The sequence below is a fragment of the Malurus melanocephalus genome, unplaced genomic scaffold (assembly GCF_030028575.1).
Source record: "Malurus melanocephalus ecotype Western Australia unplaced genomic scaffold, MMel_1.1 scaffold_412, whole genome shotgun sequence".
Lineage (NCBI taxonomy): Eukaryota > Metazoa > Chordata > Aves > Passeriformes > Maluridae > Malurus > Malurus melanocephalus.
This window is the reverse complement of record NW_026623644.1, coordinates 206,882-226,135: the sequence shown is the minus strand read 5'-3', so window position 1 is coordinate 226,135 and position 19,254 is coordinate 206,882. Positions and strand designations below refer to the sequence as shown.

Below are 19,254 nucleotides of genomic sequence, written 5' to 3'. Positions count from 1 at the left end.
ATTTCCTATATAKAGTGAAGAACGTGAAATTTGTGTGAAAGACAGCGATCCATGTCACCATGGCACAGATCAGCCTTGCCCCCACTGCCGAGCCTCCCTCACGGGTGTGAGGGGACTGCCAACCCTCTGGCAGGTGTCTGAGGGACCCAACCCTCCCTCATGGGTGTGCAATGGGACTGCCAACCATTTGACAGGTGACTGAGGGACCCAACCCTCCCTCACGGGTGTGTAATGGGACTGCCAACCCTCTGACAGGTGTCTGAGGGACCCAACCCTCCCTCATGGGTGTGCAATGGGACTGCCAACCCTCTCGGAGAGTTGTGTGAGGGACTCGCCGGCCGTCCCTCACAGGTGTGTGAGAAACCCGCCGACCCTCCCTCATGAGTGTGTGAGGGGACTACCAACCCTCTGACAGGTGTCGAGAGACCTGACCCGCCCTCACAGGAATGTGAGAGATCCTCCCCGCCCTCACGGATGTCTGAGTGTCCCCTCGGCCCTGCGGGAAGCGCCCAAGCAAGGCACAGCCCCCGCGGCCCGGCCGTACCGCCTCCGCGGCGGCTGGGGACGCACCAGCTCGCTGCGAGAATCCAGCTCACGGTCGAGCTCCGCCACGCTCAGCCGGTGCGCGGGCGGCTCCAGGCACGGCTCAGGCCCCGCTGGCTCCGGGGGCGCAGCCATGGCCGGGCCGGCACCGCCGGGACTCGAACCCGCGGCCTTAGCTCCTCCCCGCGCAGGCGCAGAGCGGTGGGGCTGCCCCGCCCCTGCCTTAAAGGGGCCGCGCGCCGCCACACGAGAACACGGAGCCGCTGCTGCTGCTGCCGCCACACGGARTCCTTTATTTATTGGAAAAGCTGCATCTGCTCCACGGCTGCAGTTATCATCCCGGGCTCGTCGGATTTGTCAGCCTCCGAGGGAAGGAAATGGACAACATTAGCAAGAGRCATAGATAGAAGAGGCAGAGACCAACATCCCTCACGCCCCTCCAGCCCACGGCACTTCAGCAAAAGCCAGGAGGGTTTTATTACAATCCCYAGCATTCTGGAGCCTAAGATTTGGWGTGCACAGCGCCAGGATGCAGCACTATCACAGCAAAGCTAACAAAAAAAATGGCCCTTTTAGGACAAGAGGCAAAAGCCTTTGGGAATTGCTGGATAATTTTAGCCAAGGCAGGAGATGGCATAACCAGATTTGGAGCCCAAGCATSGGAGTTTTCTTTTAAAACCACCAGAAAACAGAAAGCCATGTGGGATTTCCAGGAGTCCTTGCCAGGCCAGATGACAAGGGGGATCAAATGAAAGATAAAACAAACATTGGAAGGATAAATACCCTCAGTTTCACAATATCATACACCCAAGCTACCCTGGTGTGGTGTTTGTGTTTCAAGGTGACATTCCCTGGTGTCCCAGCAGCAGCTCAATCCCCGCTGAACATAATAGCTTTTAAAGGTTTCAACTTAAGGCACAAAGAACATCCTACACCTGTGCCTGCTCTACCTGTTTGTCCTTCCCAAGGTTCTTCTGAGGGGTAGCTCTGCCTCCCTGCCCTCTGGAGAAGGCTCTGTCCTGCACCTTGCAGCAAGAGCAAGGGCATGAGCCAGAATATCCCACACCTGCTCTCCAGGGATGAGCTCTCCATGGACAGCAAGAGCTGGGGGAAAAGCATTGCCAGGAACAGGCCAGCCATTGTCAACAGGGAGCTGCAGGCTTTAGAGATGCCTTGAGAGCAGCAGGTCACACAGGTAAGGCAGATTTGCTCCTCAGAAATGCCATTGCTTTAGACCACACACACAAAGCCAGGCCCTGTGGTAGTGGCTCAGCAGACTTGGCCAAGCAGGGAAGGGGATTTCTGCAAGGAAGTGGCTCTGCTTTGGAGCTCTGCTGGCCCTGGGGAGCTGAACCTCTCCTCTTGCATGCACATGTACAGGTGTTTGAGGCTTTAGTGATGCATTACCACCACAGGCTCTCCATGTTCTAAACCTTTCCTTGCCCCTGCCAGCTGTTCCAGGATGGTCTTCTGCAGCAGTGGTGCATCTGCTCCTCTCACAACCGCCACTAATTCTCCTGCCTGGAAGGTGTGAGAAGCAAATCAGTCAGCAGGTGCTCAGGTTGTGCTCTCTGCACTCTGGAATTCCCTACAGCAGCACATCACCCACATTACATGGACCAGGCCCTCCTCCCCTCAGAGCTGCTGTGCTCCCCAGCAAGAGGGAATCCTTGGTGCACTTTCCTTTGTGCTTCCTCATCCGCCTCAGATGAAGTAAAGCAGCTTGTGAGAGAGAACTAGGGTCCTGCAGAAGCGGGAGGCTGAACCTGAAGACTCCACAGGGCAGCACATTGGTTATATATTCTTATCTGCACAGCACTTGATCACCAGCAGATACAGAGCAAATAAAACTGTCCATCATACATTAAATAAATAAACATCCCTCCAAATGGACAGTTGTTCCCACCAGCAGGTCATGTATATTGCTATGCAACTACTGGGAAAGTATTTTCACTCACTGTATAAAACAGAAAGASGGGCTTGCACTGTCCTCTGTATTTTTCCAGAGCATCAATGGAATCAACTTCGGCCTAAAAGGAATGTAGAATAAAACAGCTGTTTCTRGAAAGCATTTCTGCTCGAGAGGGATGCACAGGCAGGTGCCTGGACTCAGACACCCTCAGCTGGCTGSTGTTCACCCCATATGCAGGAAAACACCTCTGGCTCCCAGACTTGGGGGACAAAATGACCCTGGTCAGAGCCAGGGCCACAACAGCTCACAGCTCAGTTCCAGTGCCTGTGAAGCAGGTAAATGTCACTCCAGGAGCTGGAACAGAGCTCCTGTGGGACAGGGATGTCTATTCACAGCAGCTCGCCTGTGTGAATCCCAGAGAAAAAGCCTGAAAAGTGAATTCAGGACCTCGAGGACAGAGAAGTGCCAGGAGGAGCTGCAGTGGCAGGAGGGCAGAGCAATGAGAAACCTCCCTACCCTCGGCTCTGTCCACAATGCAGAACTGTCTCCAGCCAGGAAAGGCTCCTGGACACAGTCACAGCTGAGGGGGGAGGCTTGTGAAGGGCTCCAGTGCCAGACCCTGCCCAGGGCAGGGCTGGGCTCAGCAGTACAGGAGGATGCTCCAGGCTGTGTCAGTTTTGAGCTTCTCCAAGAATCAGCTCTGACAGCACTCTGAGAACTTGTGCCACTGTCCTACACTCCCACCTGAATACTTCTTCCTTCTATTGGAACTTTGCCTGCTGCAACTTCCCATCATCTCATCCTGTTGCTGTGTTTCCCTCAGAGATGTCAGTCTCTGCCTTCTCCATCCTCCCTCACTGGACCTCTGTCCCTTTTCCTCCCCAGGGTGACTAAATCCAGCTCCTGCATCCTCTCCCTGTACACCACAGGGACTCAGTATTAATCACTGTCGACTTGCTTGAGCAATCTGGAAARCATAGATCAGCTGAATCCTGAAAACTTTTAATTARATGAAWTCTTGTRAGATGTACCCAGGSCTCTGTATGTCGCAGTTTCACTCCYRGCAGCTGCAGCTCYTGCAGTGCAATGGTTTGGGCTGAATATTGGAAAGATCAGTGATCTCAGCCCTTTGACCRCAGCTGATTTCAGGGGACCGGGTATTTCAAGGAGTGCCACATGAGATCTTACCACAGCAAAATGCAGGAGATTGCTGCCAACTTCATTCCTGATTTTTTGGAACAGATTCACTACTGGTTTGCATGGGCCACACCAGGCTTGAAACACGTCGACAACTGCAAGCGGGAAAATGAGTAAGGATGAGGTGAAAATGGGTCAGTTTAGACACAGACCATATGCTAAAAGGGCTGGATTCAGCTCTGAACTGGAAACCTTTGCAAGGTTTGAAATGCTGCATCAGAGAGCAGAATTACATTATAAAATAACAAGCTAAGAATGATGTGGAGGAGTCTTAAGTAGAAATATGGCCATGGCTGTGGCCTTGGAGATACCAGATTCCCAGGGGAAACTGCTGCACAGAGGTAGAGCACAAGGTTTTCCCAAGAACCTTGTGAGCCAGGGCTGCTCCTTGCRCTGGGGACAGTCCTTCCAAGAAGGGAGACTGGTGACTCCAGCAGCTCCTGGAGCAGCACTGCTTGGGCTGCATGATGACTAACCCACATCCATGAAGAGGACTACAACCTCCTGCTGCTCTCTCCTTGGCTGGGATATTGTTTTCTCCCATTCAGGGTACGGGAATGGAGAGTGACTAAACCACCTTAACACTAATAATCCCTAACAGTCCTGGTGTCCTTTTAACAGGACAAGAGCAACTCAGTGTGCTGACCAAACCCTTACCAATGAGTCCTTTGAGACACAGCAGTTCTTCCCAAAGCTCCTGGCTAGTGATGTTAATCTGTGTGGAAAATTGAAAAACACARTAAAAGCCACAGCAAGTCATCAGGTACTACCCAGTTTCTGCAAACATACTGACAAATCACTCCAGAGGGACACACCTGCCTGAGGACGCATTACCTGGGCACTCAGGAAACTCCTCTGACTGGGATTTTCTCACCTCTGACCAGCTGATCGAGATGTCTCACAAGATCCAAGGAAAGGCAGATGGAGAGGGCTGCAGCATCCAGCCAAGGGCAAGTCCTCCCCTGTTTAGTGGCACTGCTGGAACAGTGGCTGCCTGGGGATCCCAAACTCAGTTTGCAGAGAGACCAAGAGCTGTTCTGTGGGTTGGCTGGGGCCCCCAAACTGCGAACACAGACCCACAGTCCTTGTCAGGGCCTCCTTCTGCCTGCCCAGGGCTCCAGTTGAACCACTCCTTGTTCAGGCCCATAAACCCTCACCAGGGTTTATGAACCTTATGATTCTCCAGCAACAATTTCTCACCTCGTCTGCATACAAGTTTTACTGCTCTGAGATGTTTCAGACTTCATGAAYTAAACTAGTAAATACATAGCATCCATGATGTGTAGAGGCACTAGAGGGGGTGGTCTGAGCCCAGCAGGTCCTTACCTGAAGGCCTGAAGACTTGCAAAGCACAGTGAATGGAGAACACCAAGGTCTAGGCTGGGGGCAGCCTTTGAGYCCTTCATGTAATGCCCTGCTCGAAGGTCAGTGTTGGCTCAGCTTGCTCAGGGACCCGCTCTGTCAGGGATGCACTAGACCACTCCATACCCCACATCACACATGGTATTATCCCACACTCCTAATTCTSTTATCAGAAAGGATAGATTCCTTAGCATCTTCCCCATCTTACCCTTGGACTTGCCCTTCAATATGTACTTAGAAAAACACAGCAAGTTGAAATGAAACAGGCTTCTTGAGAAATGTAAGATCTGGTTTTGTTCATCCTGAACAATGAAGATTCCTAATTCCTTCCTCTGTGGGTATCATCGACCCCTGCTACATTTAGACTACAATGAAAGACAGGAAGCTGCATCAAGGCCAGCTATTTCACAATAACTAACACCAGCGGGCATTAAAGGGCCACTAAAATCCCACAGCCAAGAATTCTGAGAGTGGAAACTGCAGTGCAGATGCAATTCCCTCTCACAGGTGTTCAGAGCTGTGTCAYGGGGGTCACACAGGGCACTTTCTCCAGTGCCTTGTCTCGCTCAGGTAACAGGGAGCTCTTCAGACACCTCCGTTTATTTGCCTGTTCAGCAMATGACCCTAAGCTGAGTTTTTTCACAGAACACCTGCAGAACTACAAAATTTAATTATTCCTAGTGCTGGGACCACCCTCTGAGTGTTTCACAGAATGTTAATGAGTTTAAATGATTTATGACAGTAATTTGTGATAATGAGTCTGGCCATGGGTTCAACCACTGGACTCAAGTACTGCAGGCACTCTTCAAGGTGCTTTGCTAGTCTGGATATCCATCCTGAAGCTGCTCAGACGCGGCTTTTCTCTAATAAAACCAGAACCCTTCCAGAACATCCCCTCGTGTCCTACACAGGTTCAGCTTTCATCTGCAGATGTGAACAATCCCAGTTTTGCAGATGCAGCCCCAGCTTTTCCTCAGCTGCCAAAGGGGCACAGGTTGGTTGATGTCAGGTTCCCCATCCCACAGGAACACAGCTGGACAAGCAGACACAGAAATCATTCCGACCTTCATAAAGTGCCCCTCTTTTCTTTTTACACATGTCCACATTTCCCAGTTTAAACAGTGAATAAACAAGGTCATAAAGCCCATAGTATCTTTCATCATTTCTCTCATAAAGATTTAATCAGTTTCGAAATTTGAAGCAGCCCTTCAGAACCTATTTTGGATTTTCAGTGTTTTTGCACAGTGAACTGCTCTTAGAGCCCCYCTCTCCCCCTGTGGTAGTTATAAGGCATCACTAGGTCATCTGTGTAGTATAAACAGGAAAAAATTCCTCTACACATCACTGTGAAATAGATTTTTCAGCCTCTGAATTTTTCTTGTACCTCCTCACTTTCCCACCTTTATGGTGATCTTTGTGAATACATGACCTGGTCAGAAATACCCAGTGACTCTTGCCACCCAGGAGAACTGCCCCCTGGCCCAGTTCTCTACTCCTAAATGTCCTCCATGCAATTGCCTCACAAAACAGATGCCTTTTGATCTGACAGCAGCCAAATCTGTGCCAGGCTCCAGCAGCCCCAGACACAACCTGCAGCTCTGCAACAGCTCCCTGTGCCCCCCACAGCCCTGACTGGGGAGAGGTGTGACCTGCCAGGTCCTCCCACACTTCCCACCTGCCTCCAAGAACAGCTCTTCCCCACCAGGACATCGTAGCAGGGCTTTGCCATTACAATCTGAGCCACCCCAGGACTGAACTGTATCACTTACTGAGAGTGTACAAGGTGTGCTAAAGGCCTGCTTTCTACTGACCTGCAGCACTCCCTCCTTTTTCTTTGCAGCCATCCTTCTGCAGGAGTAGGGTCCTTTGAGCAGCTGTCCCAAACACAAATCCCTGCWGAAGGCCTSTGATGCCGTRGATCCAACTGCTGGCCAAGCTGCACTACAGAGAGAGCTTTTCACTTGTCCTTGCTGCCCCAGCCAAGACACAGAGCTGCAGCASCACCCCGGGCCTGCGGCACTGCCCAAACCCGGGCACACCTTTGCTCACACCTCCTCCGAGAGCCGAGCTGCTGCTGCTGCGGGGCCTAAAGGAGCTCCCAGCCAGGGACCTGGGCAGCAGCTGGCAGGGCCCCAAGGCTGCCATGGCAGCGCTGGCATCGCCAGGGCAGCGCCAGCCCAGCCCAGCCCCGCTCCCTCCCCCGGCGAGCTCGGCTCCGTCTGTCCCGAACTGCCCGGGCAGCAGCTACGAGTGGAGCCCTCCTGCGTCCCGAGCCCGCTCCACCTGCCCAATCCCTCCCGTGCCCGCTCCACCTGCCCGGCTGCCCAATCCCTCCCGTGCCCGCTCCACCTGCCCGGCTGCCCAATCCCTCCCGTGCCCGCTCCACCTGCCCGGCTGCCCGGCCCCTCCCGTGCCCGCTCCACCTGCCCGGCTGCCCGGCCCCTCCCGTGCCCGCTCCACCTGCCCGGCTGCCCGGCCGCTCCTGTGCCCGCTCCACGCGTCCGGCTCCCCCAGGCCAACGCTCACCCCCCACTCCAGCCTTCCAACCTCTCTCCCAGACCGCGGGCTCCAAGCAGGGCTTGGGATCCAGGCGTGACCTCGCGCTGTCCCCCTCCACACAAGCTCAGTCTGGGGAGGTTGTTGGTTTTCCTGTCCTCTCTGCAGCGAGAGCAGCGCCAGTGCCCAGCACCCCGCAGCGATGCTATTCGGGTAGGGCTGCTGCTCTCACCCCCTCCCTTCCCCTGCCTGGGCACTCCGGGCTCCAGAGCACACCTTGGGGCTGCTCCTCGTCACACAGCACACGACCCTGCTGGCCTGCTGCTCCAGCTGTTCACAGTCCTCGTGGCTGAGGATTCCGTTTTGGGTCCAGCAGTGGCCCCACAATGTCCTTTGTTGTGGCAATCACCCTGCAGAAGAGCCTTGATGATTTTGACCATCACTGAAAGTTTGCAAACTGAYAGCTCTTGTGCTCACATTTCAGATTACCTAAGAAAGCACTTTTAAACCAATTTTCTTCTCTTCAAGAACCTAATCTCAGGCACCTCAATTGCTGCTCTGCCTGCTGTGTCACTGCTTCAGCAGYTTTGTAGAGGCACAGCATCTACTACAAAGGGCAGTCTGTAAAAATGCTTTTTAAAAAATGAGATGTTTGCCTTTAGAATACCCAGGCACAAGCTGCTTTACCCACTGGTCACTGGGCTTCCTTCACTACCACAATGCAAATCTGTGACTGAACAACAGCGACATGATGTCTCATTGGATTTTCTKTGGGAGAGACAGTCCAAACGTGGACTGAAGGTGGTGGGGAGAGCCAGAGGTACCACTTGTCTGAGAGCTTGAGTCCCAAATCCCCTGCTCAACTCTTCACTTTGCAGCATGTGTAACCTCTGCAAGAAGGACTCAAATCACCAGACCAGCTATAAAGAGAGGACATATTTATCAACATCCATCAGGTTGGCTTTTCAGCAGAGAAATGGCCCAAGAGCAGCAGAAATCCTGGTGATTTCATATGATGCCCAGACATTCTGCAAGCAACCCTGGAATCCACAAGCTGCTGCTACCTGATGAAGTTGGGAAAGCTCTGGGTGATCAGGAAAGTCTGGCCCCCTGGGAATCTCAGGCTGTAGAGGAGCTGGCACAGTGAGCTCACATTTCTTCAGGAAGCTGAGAAAAACCTAGATGTTCTGGTAAAGTTCTTTTTATTTACAGTATTCTTCTTTTTGTACATACCTATAGCAACATCAAAAATTATTCACAAAGCTTAACTGAACGTAAAAATGTTCTCATCCAACAGTTTGTCCTCCCAATATCTGTGGAAAATGTCACCTCAAAATGTGTTCTCATGCAGCAACAAGATTGTCTGAGCATTGGTTTTTAGTTTTTCTGGCAGAATTTTAGGAAACCACCTCAAAACTTCTATAGGGATACTTTTACTCACCTTTCTTTCTGAACGCCTGTAGGCACCAAAGTTTTATAGAATCAAACTCAGATTTGCTTTTAGAAATGTGATTTGGGGAAGGATGAGAAGAGATACGTAAGAACTTAAGCTCCCAAGCACAGACAGGAATGCAAATGGAGCAGGGAGATGCCCACTGGACAATTCTGCATTTGCAATACCTGCCTCAGAACTTCCTTCTCAGTTCAAGCAAAAATGTATTTGATTGAACTTTATAAACAAGATTTCACTTCTGTGGTACTGAGATTTAACAAGTTCTCACATTTTCTTACTTTCCCTTTAGTTCAACCCCCAAAGACCATCATGAAACATTTGCAGAAGGACATTAAAAAACTGCCAGTCACTTACTGCAATGCCTGGGGAAAGTGTCTGGTGCTCGCTTTTATTTGTCTTTGAGAGTGGAAGATGTTACATGAAATGCAGATATTCTCCTTTGCAACCAAGTGATAACAGTTATCGGATACACAGCACATTCAAATTCCAGGCCAAACTGTGGTCACATTTTCCGATACAAAGAGTTACCTTGGAAAAAAAGTAAGGCTGTCATCACAATTTGACCTTCTGTTTAGAAAGAAAAGATTTAATAATTATCAAAATTGGTTAGCAAAGTTACAGATCTCTCCTCTTGCTGTAGCCTTCCTGAAGCTCAGTGTAAGAGAAGAAAGATTTGGTTTAAGACATTGGCTGCGAACTTTAGTGCCTGTTAATGCTACGTAAATGCAGTGTCTGGAGAGTCTGACTATGAGCTCTGRTCTCACCTGGAACCAGAAAGGAGGCCTGTGCAGAGAGCCCTGAACTGCTGGAGGAGACTGGGAGAGCACTGGGCTCYGCAGAGAGCCTGCCCTCACACAGTGCCCTTCACCTGCACTCGCATTTCCCTGTGCACACCGGCAGCCACCACTGCAGGGACAGTCAGGGCTTCTGAGTGCAGCCCCACCCCACCAATTACCCAGCAATCAAAATCCATGCACGTGTGTACAGCTGCATATATACAGAAAATCTGCAGYAACATTACTGAGCTATGAAACAAGACCAAACCCCCAGTTTTTCCATCCCTTCCCCAACTTAACRCACCCAGCTGATCTTTTGTGGAAGTAATTTGGAAGTCAGTTAACTATTTGTGGAGATAAAGGATGCAAAACAAAAGCAATCTCTTAATCACTGCTGGCCAGCTCCTTCTAGTCTCTGGAAGGTGTAACTTCTGCAACACACTGTTTGCTCTGCTGATCCCAGTGATCAGCAAATCCTTCTCACCAGGAATAAGCCAATCCTTCAGCAATTAGCTGAGCAAGTTCCTGGCTTGCAAAGCAAGAGCTTATTCCTGCTGATCATGCAGCCACCTGCTCCTTTCCAGAAAAGCCATCAGTCATGCTAACCCTGAAGTATGAGCTTGTTTTTCAAAAATGTAAAGAAGCCCAAACCCAATCCAGTARGCCCATTCCATGAGTGTGGGCATGTCATCGATAGCAGGTGACCTTGTATTGCGGCACAGAACTCTTGGACCTTGTCAGTACAGAATGTGCTGCTTGAAATTTGGAGTTGTCTATTGTCTCCCTCCATTTTCTCTTTAAAAAGGAAGTATAATGTAAGTTAAGCTGAAGTTCAGAAATGCATATATTTTACTTAAAAACATTCATCTGTTCAAAATTCAAAATAAACTTTATGGGATACAACAGTTTGTTTTTTTTTTTTTAAATAACATTTCATTCAAACTGTATATAATTCATTGAAGTATTCGTACAGCAAACAATGGTTAACCCTTGAAAACCTGTAGAAAAAGATTTTCACACAAAAAAAAGGAAAACCAAGAGTGAGGTCTCACACCCACGCACTCAGCCCGGCACACGCACGCACTCGAGCACCCACGCACCCACACGAGGCTGCAGCTAAAGCAGAGAATTGGAGGCCCAAAAGGAAAACGATGACTGATTGTTCTATCTGAGAGTCCAGGTAGCTCAGGRAAAAAACCCAAAAAACCAAAACAACCCCCCCAGAGTCCTCTGAGTAAAGAAACTACCTCAAGAAAATTCTCAAGTGCACTGGAGACCTGATCATTCAAACTGTTTCTGCAAAGCAGCTCCCTGCACCTGAGAAAAATGCAGCCCAAGGTGACTTGTGCAAATGTAAGGAGTCAGGAGTATCTCCTGCTGCTCCTTAAGTAGACATGAGGGGTGTCCATAGGTTCAATCAGTCTTTGATCATGCAAGATACTGCTGGAGTGCTGTCTTCGCCCTGCAAGAAAGAACAACCCGTTAATTACTGGGGTCTGGCTCCAGCAGCAGCAGCTGCCTGGACAGACTGACTGTGCCAGCAGGGGAGGAAGTGGGGAGGACTGAGGAAAAAGGCTCCCTCACTTTGAAAGGACCTGGCCGTGGTGCAGAAATGCTCTGTGTGGGCTGTAACTGCTAAAGCATCCACTTGGCATCCAAGGATAACCTGATCTGACCAAWGACTGGATCCCAGAACCAACTGAGGCACTCCCAGCATGGTGGGGCTTGGCATGTGTGTCATACACACCCTCCAAAGTCCCTCAAGAACAGTAGCTGAAGGGCAATTACTTTCTGTAATACAGCTGTACCATGAAAATGCCTCTTTGAGCTGAGGAATCAAGGGGCATCAACTCAGAACATCCTAAAAGCATGTTAGTCCTGTCAGGAGTCCTGTAGGAATCCTGGCCCCAGCAAAAATATACAGTGAGGTGAGAGGGAGAAAGGAGTCATTCTTATACTGGGATTTTACATAATCTAACATTGTGCAACATTTTTGTTAAGACAAAACCACGTCCCATCAGGCCGGGGTTACAATTGCATCATCAGGTCAGCTAATTCTGAGTTTCATCCCACCTGAAGTGAGAGGCTTTGCTCTTCCTTCATCCCCCACAGYTCCCAACCTGCTACCATGACCTTAACAGACTTTTCCAAGATCTGATACAACTCATCAACACGGAGAAAATTATTTATTTGTATCTTCCCAGCTTCCTGCTGTGATCACAGGCCATAATAGCTCATGGAGCTGGTGTGGCAGTTGGGGGTATATCAGCATGTTCCTGATTATCACCTTCAGTGCTGGTACTCTGGCATAGATTTTAAGATGAGAAGCCTTAACTTTACTACAAAGATGTTTATGAACATTAGAACATCTTTCATACAACCAAGAATCTCAAACTTAATGCATTTTAAAAACACTGTACAATTTTGAGTTGTGCTGTTATGTGTGTGACATCTTCCAAAAATCAGATCCTCTCCTTTAGTTTCAGGACGCAATATGATCCTTGCTAACTGCAGGTGGGATAACTGCAAAAGGTCAACATAAAACCCCAGAAATTGTTGGTAGCTGTTTTGGTTCCATGCGTTTGGGAAGCACCCAGATGATCTGTGTAGATACTAACACCAGTAACAGCACAGGTGGGTGCAAAATTACTGCTGGGCTTAATCAGTTTAAAATCATTTAACTGAGATTAACAACTGTGGTGATCCTGTATCCTCTTCATACTCACTTGTCACACAGATTAGGATCTGAGGACTGACTCAGTTTATGTAGAATATCTACTATTCCCATGTCTCGGAGTTTGTCTTGGCGCTCCTGTGAACCTGCAGCAAGAACAAATGCCATGGCTGGGGGTGGCAGCAGCCCCGGTGTCTGCAGGGCAGCAGAGAGCAGGGGGAGCAGAAAGCAGCTCARGGAGGGGCAAGGAGCAATATCCAGCTAGAGCCATGGAAACACTCTCTCAGCTCTGCCTGCTTCCCCAGCTAGCTCCAGCTCCTTTTGCTGTGTGCTCTGTGTACACTTTGGAGCCAAGAACATCTTGAACGCAAGAACCTTTATCCAAGGTACTCTGACTTCAGCTGTCTTATTCTCATCTCTGTGATTTCACGTGATTTGGATGCAGAGAACATCCCCCTGGAGRTGTTTCTGAGCCTGTCCTCTGCTCTCTCCTCCTCTCACAGTATCCTCCCGAGATCCTTCAGCCCCCTCACGGTTACGTTCCACTCTCCCAGGCCATGACTCCTCTCCCCAAATGCCTTCTCCATTGCTTCCAGTTCCACCCACAAGTCCTTCGGCTGGTTTCAGTCTCACTACCCAAGCCATCCAAGCTGTGGAAAATTTCTTTGCCACAAATCCCCTACTAATCCATTTATTCTCTCCAGTGAACCTGCTCCCTCCAACAGTTTCCAYGGCCCCTTTAAGACTTGGAAGCTCTTACAAGAATTTTCTTTCACTCCAGTTGTTTTGACGCTTCACYGAAATGTTTCAGGTGAAAACCTCCCACTGTGTGACTCTCCTGTTTATTGTCACTGTGTCCTTGTGTCCCCCCTAGAACTGAGATTCTCCTCAGTGTCTCCCACCCACTCCCACGTTTCCATACCACACCTAAAATGATGTTTCCCATTATACTTTATATCCCACTGTGCTGTACACTGCAAATATTGATTACTATGCAACAAAAGCCTTTTGATCAGGACAGTAACTTATCTGTGCATTAATAAGGAGTGTTCTTACCTTCCTCTTCGTTCCATATGAGATTAGATATACAGAACATGGCAGCAAGCTGTAGTTTAGCATTTGAATGACTCTAAACATAGAAAAACAGAACTCAAGTTTAGGAGAAGAAATTCAGAAATGCACAAGATTTACATTTKGGCATTCATCCTGTAATAAATAAGGCAGCAAAGCTGGGACTAATTCTTATCTACAACTTCTCTCAAAGATAGGACCATAATATAAGGCACTTGAGTAGCGCTCAATCACTTCCTTCCAAATATTTATTGACATCTCCAAGATATGCCTGTTCCAAGTTCATGAAATGTCTTTTTATGTAGATGTGTTRTTGCTGAAGTTACTGTAATATTTTTATGGGAAATAACCCCTGGATTTTCCTTGGGATCAGTTCCTCCCTATACCTCTGCCTTACAGACTACACTTACAYCCCACTGGTTTTATGGAAATTGGGGGCATGATAACGAATAATTTGCAAAACAAAACCCTAAAACACATTCCCCTTTTCATTCCTGCAAAAGAGCACCATKAAACCTTTAAGAGAAATCCCCCCTACCATGTAGTATTTGATTTTCTGCAGGATGTCATCATTGGTCATAATCAGTTCTTTTGCTGTCGTGCCATCTGCTATATTGGCAAGGATACACAATGTCTGGAAGAGAGAAAAACTGGGAAGTTATTTGGCCCCAGATCACATCCCATGATTTATACAGCTTCCCTGACAGCTCTGAACTCGGGACAAACAATTCCTTTAATTAGTTTTAATATCTTTAATCTGGAGTTTCCAGCTCACTCACATCTAGGGCCCATGCCAAGGAGTTACCAGCTGTGGGAGCAGCCCGGGCCAAAAACACTAAGCGCCATTTTAAAACAACGAGCAGCACTCAGTAACTCACTGCGAGGAGGAACATTTACAGTCTTTTAAGGAAATCTACAGCATAGAGAAAAGATTAAATGCCCTGGAATATAAAGCATCTGTTCCGTAACAGTGGCTGAGGGGAAAGGAAAAACAACAAGCCCAACCATTTCCACCTCGTTCTTCAGGCCAGGAAAAGGTGAGACCTTTCGGCTGACCTGGCATAATTTGTTTCCAACAGGTCTAATCACAGTTGTTACCTGCACAGGTAACTCCAACCTCTCCTGCAGCTGGTTATTTCTTGTAAATGAGAGGAGCCATCCCACAGGATGCCCCTGAAGCACCTGGGCCCACACTGGCACCACCTGCACAGAGCTTGGACTGGCAYAGCCCCTTCCCTGGCTCTCAGGGGCACCGGCAGATGCTCCAAAAGATCTTTCCCAAAGAGCTCTGGAAGAACTTCTCCCTCTTTTCTGGACACGCTGGCAGGACATTGGGGCATGATCAGCACTTGTGCAGTGCGTGTGTCTGAGCTGCACTGCACTGTGTCAGCAGCTGCATAGATTAATTACCTCCAAGCTGCTAATTACACCCTGATGAGCCTGGCAGTGGCACAGACGAGCACTGTCCTGCTGCAAGCAGGGCTCTGCTGTGCAGACAGGTCCTACTGGATCCTGAAACAAGAGCCAGCTGCACAGGGACCAAGCAATGCTCTGTAAATAAAGGCCCTGGACTCCACTGTCCACAYCCAGCCCCAGCCTTTTCTCAGAGGATTTCTCAGGTGTGCTGGCTCTCCTGCAAAGTGATTCTGAGATGGCTGGCAAGGTAAATAACCTCCCATGGCAGTAAAGGCCATTCCTGTCACCACAGCTTTAGCAGGAAGACCTATTTTGAAAGACACCAGTGGTTCATTCTCAGCTGTTTCAGAGTCATGGTGTCACTAAACTTGCTAGCAAGAGTCTCTGGGGATGTTTTTTGCTAATTTTGCAATTAAATCACAAAAAAAGGCCTGTTTGCCTCCAGCCTTTTCTTCCCTGAGTGGAGGTTCAGCCCAGCTCTATTCCTACACTCACTGCCCATGCTGTCTGCACCCTTGCCCAGCGTAAGCCAAAGCAATCCTCTGGCACCTCCCCCAGCTCCTTCCCCACCATATGCCCTGTCATGAGGAAGGGACTCAGTTCTCCCCCTTGCCTGTTTCATGTGGCACAGGAGTGACCCAGCCAGATCCTGCCCACCCCTCCCTRCCACTTTAGCACCCCCACAGCAGCTGGCCCCAGGATGCCACTCCCTGCTTCCATCTCCTCTTTCCCTCTGCCTTTCCTTTTGCATCCTGCTTAAGTTCTAATTTGTCAGRACAGGCCCCTCCCCACTTCTTCCTGGGCTACATTACGATGCTCCTTCCCCAGCTGGTCTTTGTCCTTCTCTTCCTACTGTCCCCTTCCTGCCATGCAATGGCCCCAGTGTAATTTTCTCCTGCTCTCACATCCCTCCTCTTTGCCAAACCTCTGTTTGCAAAACCAATCTGAATTCAATTCAAACAACTCTGTAACAATCCATTAGAAAGAAAAGCATTTTTGTAGGTACTCAAGTTATTCATCTGACAGATCTCAGTAAAATATTCACAACACATCATAATCCCAAACAAAAAATGACATGTTGTGAACAGTAAGCATTCTTCGCTGTTACATTTCATTCTGCCAAGACAACACAAAACAAAACACGTACCTGCTCTTTGACTTCTATATTGTGCTCCCCTTCCAGAATGAGGGTCACTGCTTGCATGATTTGCTTCCCATGAGTGCTCATTATATGGTCTATGTGCTGCCAAAGCAAGGATGAAATACATTTAGTGCAACTCCCCAGAGAGAGAAGGGACATTCATGCCTGAATCACCACACACAGAGCATAGCTGTGAGCTTTCCCAAACCAAGAATTTACCACAGCAGAAACACTTCAGAACATTCCTCCTCATGGGGAACCTGTTCTTGTCTGAGACAGCATCACAGGGGCCTTGCTGGTGCTTTCCCATCACCTGGAGAGCAGAYACTGCTGTCCCAGTTGCACAGAGGCCTCTGCCAGGGCTGACCCCTGCTAGACCCAGGCTCTAGGGATGATGCTGGAGTTACAAACAACCACTTCTCATCTGACAACAGAGGGGTAATACCGGACACAGGAGAGAAAACAGATGTTTCTGCTCTGATCTCCCTACTCCTGCAGGGACACTGTGCTCACAGCCACACTCCCAAAGCCTGAGGTGGACAGAGAACTAAGCCAGATGCACTGGGGAAAGTGCCCCAAGGKCACAGCATCACAGCTCAAAGGGCACTGGGTGACAGACCAGAAACACCTCCACTAGAATGAAGGAGAAAAGATGAAACAAGATCTACTGGATTGACTGATACCAAACCTCAGGAGTCACAGCAGGCTCCAGAGATGATCAGCACATGGCACACTACAATTCTTTAAGGCTTCATGGGTTCTTGTAGGACTTCTTAAAATTGCTGACAATGGGATTTCATTGGAAAGCTGATGGATGAGTTATTCTGGAGTGAGTTTTGGGCAGAGGTTGAAAATGGCTGGTTCTGGCTCTAAAACCTACCACAGGAAGCAGTGAAGCTGACACATAGCTCAGATGAAGAACACATTAAGTGACAATGAGAATTGTCAGGGTGAATTCAATGAATGACTGGCTATTAAATACCTTTTTATATTAAGACAGAGCTCATTTTCTGTGGAGGCTATTAAGACTCAATGAGTACAAATACTAGAGGACTCTTTACAGTGACCATTTTATGGCAGAAAGACAACACATGATAAAAGCACAGTACACACTTGCAGGGTTTTTTCCACTCAAAAATACTGGCTTGCAAAATGTTTGCTGCACGTTTTTCCTCTGTTCTTCACAAGGAATTACCCTTTCCTTTTCATCCACCAATATCACTTTCTCCCCTGTCAAACACAATTCATGSGCTTACATTTTCCAACCATTTTATTTCAGGGTGCAAAATGAACATCTGCCTTTTTTAAGTGCACAGTTCTACAGCCAAATTCGCAAAGCCAGTACTATCTACATGGCTGGGTAAGAACAGAAACATTTCAAGTGCCAAGGAAGAAGAAACACAGAGATCTTTAAGATCTGGACCTCTGCACACACTGACTCAACAGTGCAACCCTCAGTGTTGTTCTGGACAAGTTTCACAGAGAAACTGCTATGAAAATAATGTTGCTGAAAGCCAAATGCAATGGAATTGAGCATTATATGAACATGTCTAGCTCTGACAATAACTACAATGTTTCCATGGATGCACAGAATTCTTCCAAATGTTTTCCCATACTGCTTTGTACATTTGCTTACAGTTTTTCGAATAAACTCTAGTGGTGCTAAAACAGAAAAATAACTTGTCTTGCACAGGAGCATTGCACTGGCTGCATGTTTAATCAGCTTTCAGAAGGTCAGCTTGCAGCTCTACTTACTGGGCGAGTGGAGAGAAGATTCCTGAGCAGTCCCAAAGTTTTCATCAGAACATTTACATCGGAATCAGAAAGCAACTGAAACAACTGCTCTGTGCTCAGACCTCGCAGGATGTCTGACTTGATCTTCTGTTCCGCTTGAAATGCCATATTCTGAAACACACACACACTTGTTAACTCATCTTTTTACCTGAAACCTGGACTTTCACTCCTTTAATAGATTATTCCCTACAAGAATATATTCTTCCTAAATTAATCTTGCAAAAAGGCTGTAATTTATGAGTAACTGCTACATAGTGAATTCAATTTCCACACTCTCTTACGGCTGACCTGGTTATTACCTGCATTTATTTGCCCCTGGCACACTACTGACACTACTTAACTGCTTCCCTGAATGATCTTGGCAACAAAATTGGTATCAGAACTGAAGAATTTATTTTACTTTATGGACTAATAGATGAAGTGTTCCAGGTTGATGCTGGGTTTTTTTCTGCAGTTCGGTGGAAAGACAAGCCAGATTTCAATTATGTCATTTTTAATATCAACTGACAAGTTTACAAGGTATGTTCACAAACTTTTCAAGGAATAAAATTCTGTGTGGTATTTCATTGGGGTGTCCTACTCACCATTAAAGCCCAAATGCCATTCACTCGCAAGGCAAGATTTTCACTCTGGGTTAAACTACATAGAAGTTCTATGGCTCCTGATTCTAAAATAGGCTGAAAGGARGAGGGAAAAACAGATCTTTACAATGCTACTTAGACTAACTGCATACATATAAATGTAAACATAACATTAGAACTGCTTATATTTTATTCTCGAGCTTACAACATGTCCAGTACACTCATAGGAACTGACCATGCCATACCCCATATCCACAACCATTTAAAAGTATGTTTTTTATGAAAAAGTCAGGTCAATGCAGCTTCTTTCTCCTATGTCTCTGTGTTTGTACACACAYATGGATGTACACCCATTTATATGTGTATATACACCATCACACACTGCTGTGATATTATACACACATCTGCCACACCCCACAAGCAAATGGCTTTTCCTGGCAACTCTCAAGAATATTGTTGTCTTTATAGTTTTTGCTCTCCAAAAACAATCTTCCTCGAGCAATCATATAATTTTGGGTAACGAGAGGGATATATGTCACTGTTTAAAACAGGTTAAGGACAATGAAAGTTACTCAACATCTTGCTTGACATTTAATCTTTGTGTCCAGGAATCAGACCAAATTAAAACCCAGCAGAAAATCTTCAGCATAATAAAGACAACTGGAGACTTCTTGATGACCAGATTGAAATACAAAACCTTGTAATAACATCTTTAAATGACAGGAAAAAGTATCAGTACATGCACTTTTATTTCAAACTAATTAATGTAATGAAAGCGAAGTTTGGAATGACTGCTTTCATCCTGAATTGAATTCAATGGTTCATCCAATGAAAACAG

The 19,254-nt window shown here is 47.7% G+C and overlaps 3 protein-coding genes across 5 annotated transcripts in view; all 3 read right to left on the bottom strand.

Annotated features, from left to right (window-relative positions):
- Nucleotides 1–686, bottom strand: part of VPS8 (VPS8 subunit of CORVET complex) — a 69,230-nt gene extending 68,544 nt beyond the window's left edge. For both annotated transcript variants that reach the window (XM_057379625.1, XM_057379626.1), the window contains exon 1: nucleotides 571–686. In XM_057379625.1, coding sequence (XP_057235608.1) covers nucleotides 571–678 — 108 coding nt within the window. In that variant the 5' untranslated portion in view covers nucleotides 679–686. The remainder of the gene's footprint in view (nucleotides 1–570) is intronic.
- A 71-nt stretch (nucleotides 687–757) lies between these two features.
- NME9 (NME/NM23 family member 9) lies at nucleotides 758–7,204 on the bottom strand. Of its 2 annotated transcripts, XM_057379601.1 has the most exons (6): nucleotides 6,826–7,204; nucleotides 4,310–4,367; nucleotides 3,644–3,747; nucleotides 2,502–2,573; nucleotides 1,951–2,064; nucleotides 763–905 (listed from the first exon to the last, which is right to left on the bottom strand). In XM_057379601.1, exons 1-6 carry the CDS (start codon nucleotides 6,856–6,858, stop codon nucleotides 840–842), a joined length of 447 nt encoding a protein of 148 aa, XP_057235584.1. In that variant the 5' UTR covers nucleotides 6,859–7,204; the 3' UTR covers nucleotides 763–839. The 2 variants fall into 2 exon arrangements, with proteins under 2 accessions (XP_057235585.1, XP_057235584.1); XM_057379602.1 differs by lacking the exon at nucleotides 2,502–2,573 and having other exon boundaries at nucleotides 758–905.
- Nucleotides 7,205–8,854: 1,650 nt separating this feature from the next.
- The window catches only part of ARMC8 (armadillo repeat containing 8), a 62,200-nt gene continuing 51,800 nt past the window's right edge, over nucleotides 8,855–19,254 (bottom strand). The window contains 7 exon segments of the mRNA XM_057379603.1: nucleotides 8,855–11,201; nucleotides 12,466–12,559; nucleotides 13,470–13,542; nucleotides 14,023–14,118; nucleotides 16,048–16,143; nucleotides 17,797–17,946; nucleotides 18,420–18,512. Of these exon segments, the coding sequence (XP_057235586.1) occupies nucleotides 11,168–11,201; nucleotides 12,466–12,559; nucleotides 13,470–13,542; nucleotides 14,023–14,118; nucleotides 16,048–16,143; nucleotides 17,797–17,946; nucleotides 18,420–18,512 (636 nt within the window). The 3' untranslated portion in view covers nucleotides 8,855–11,167.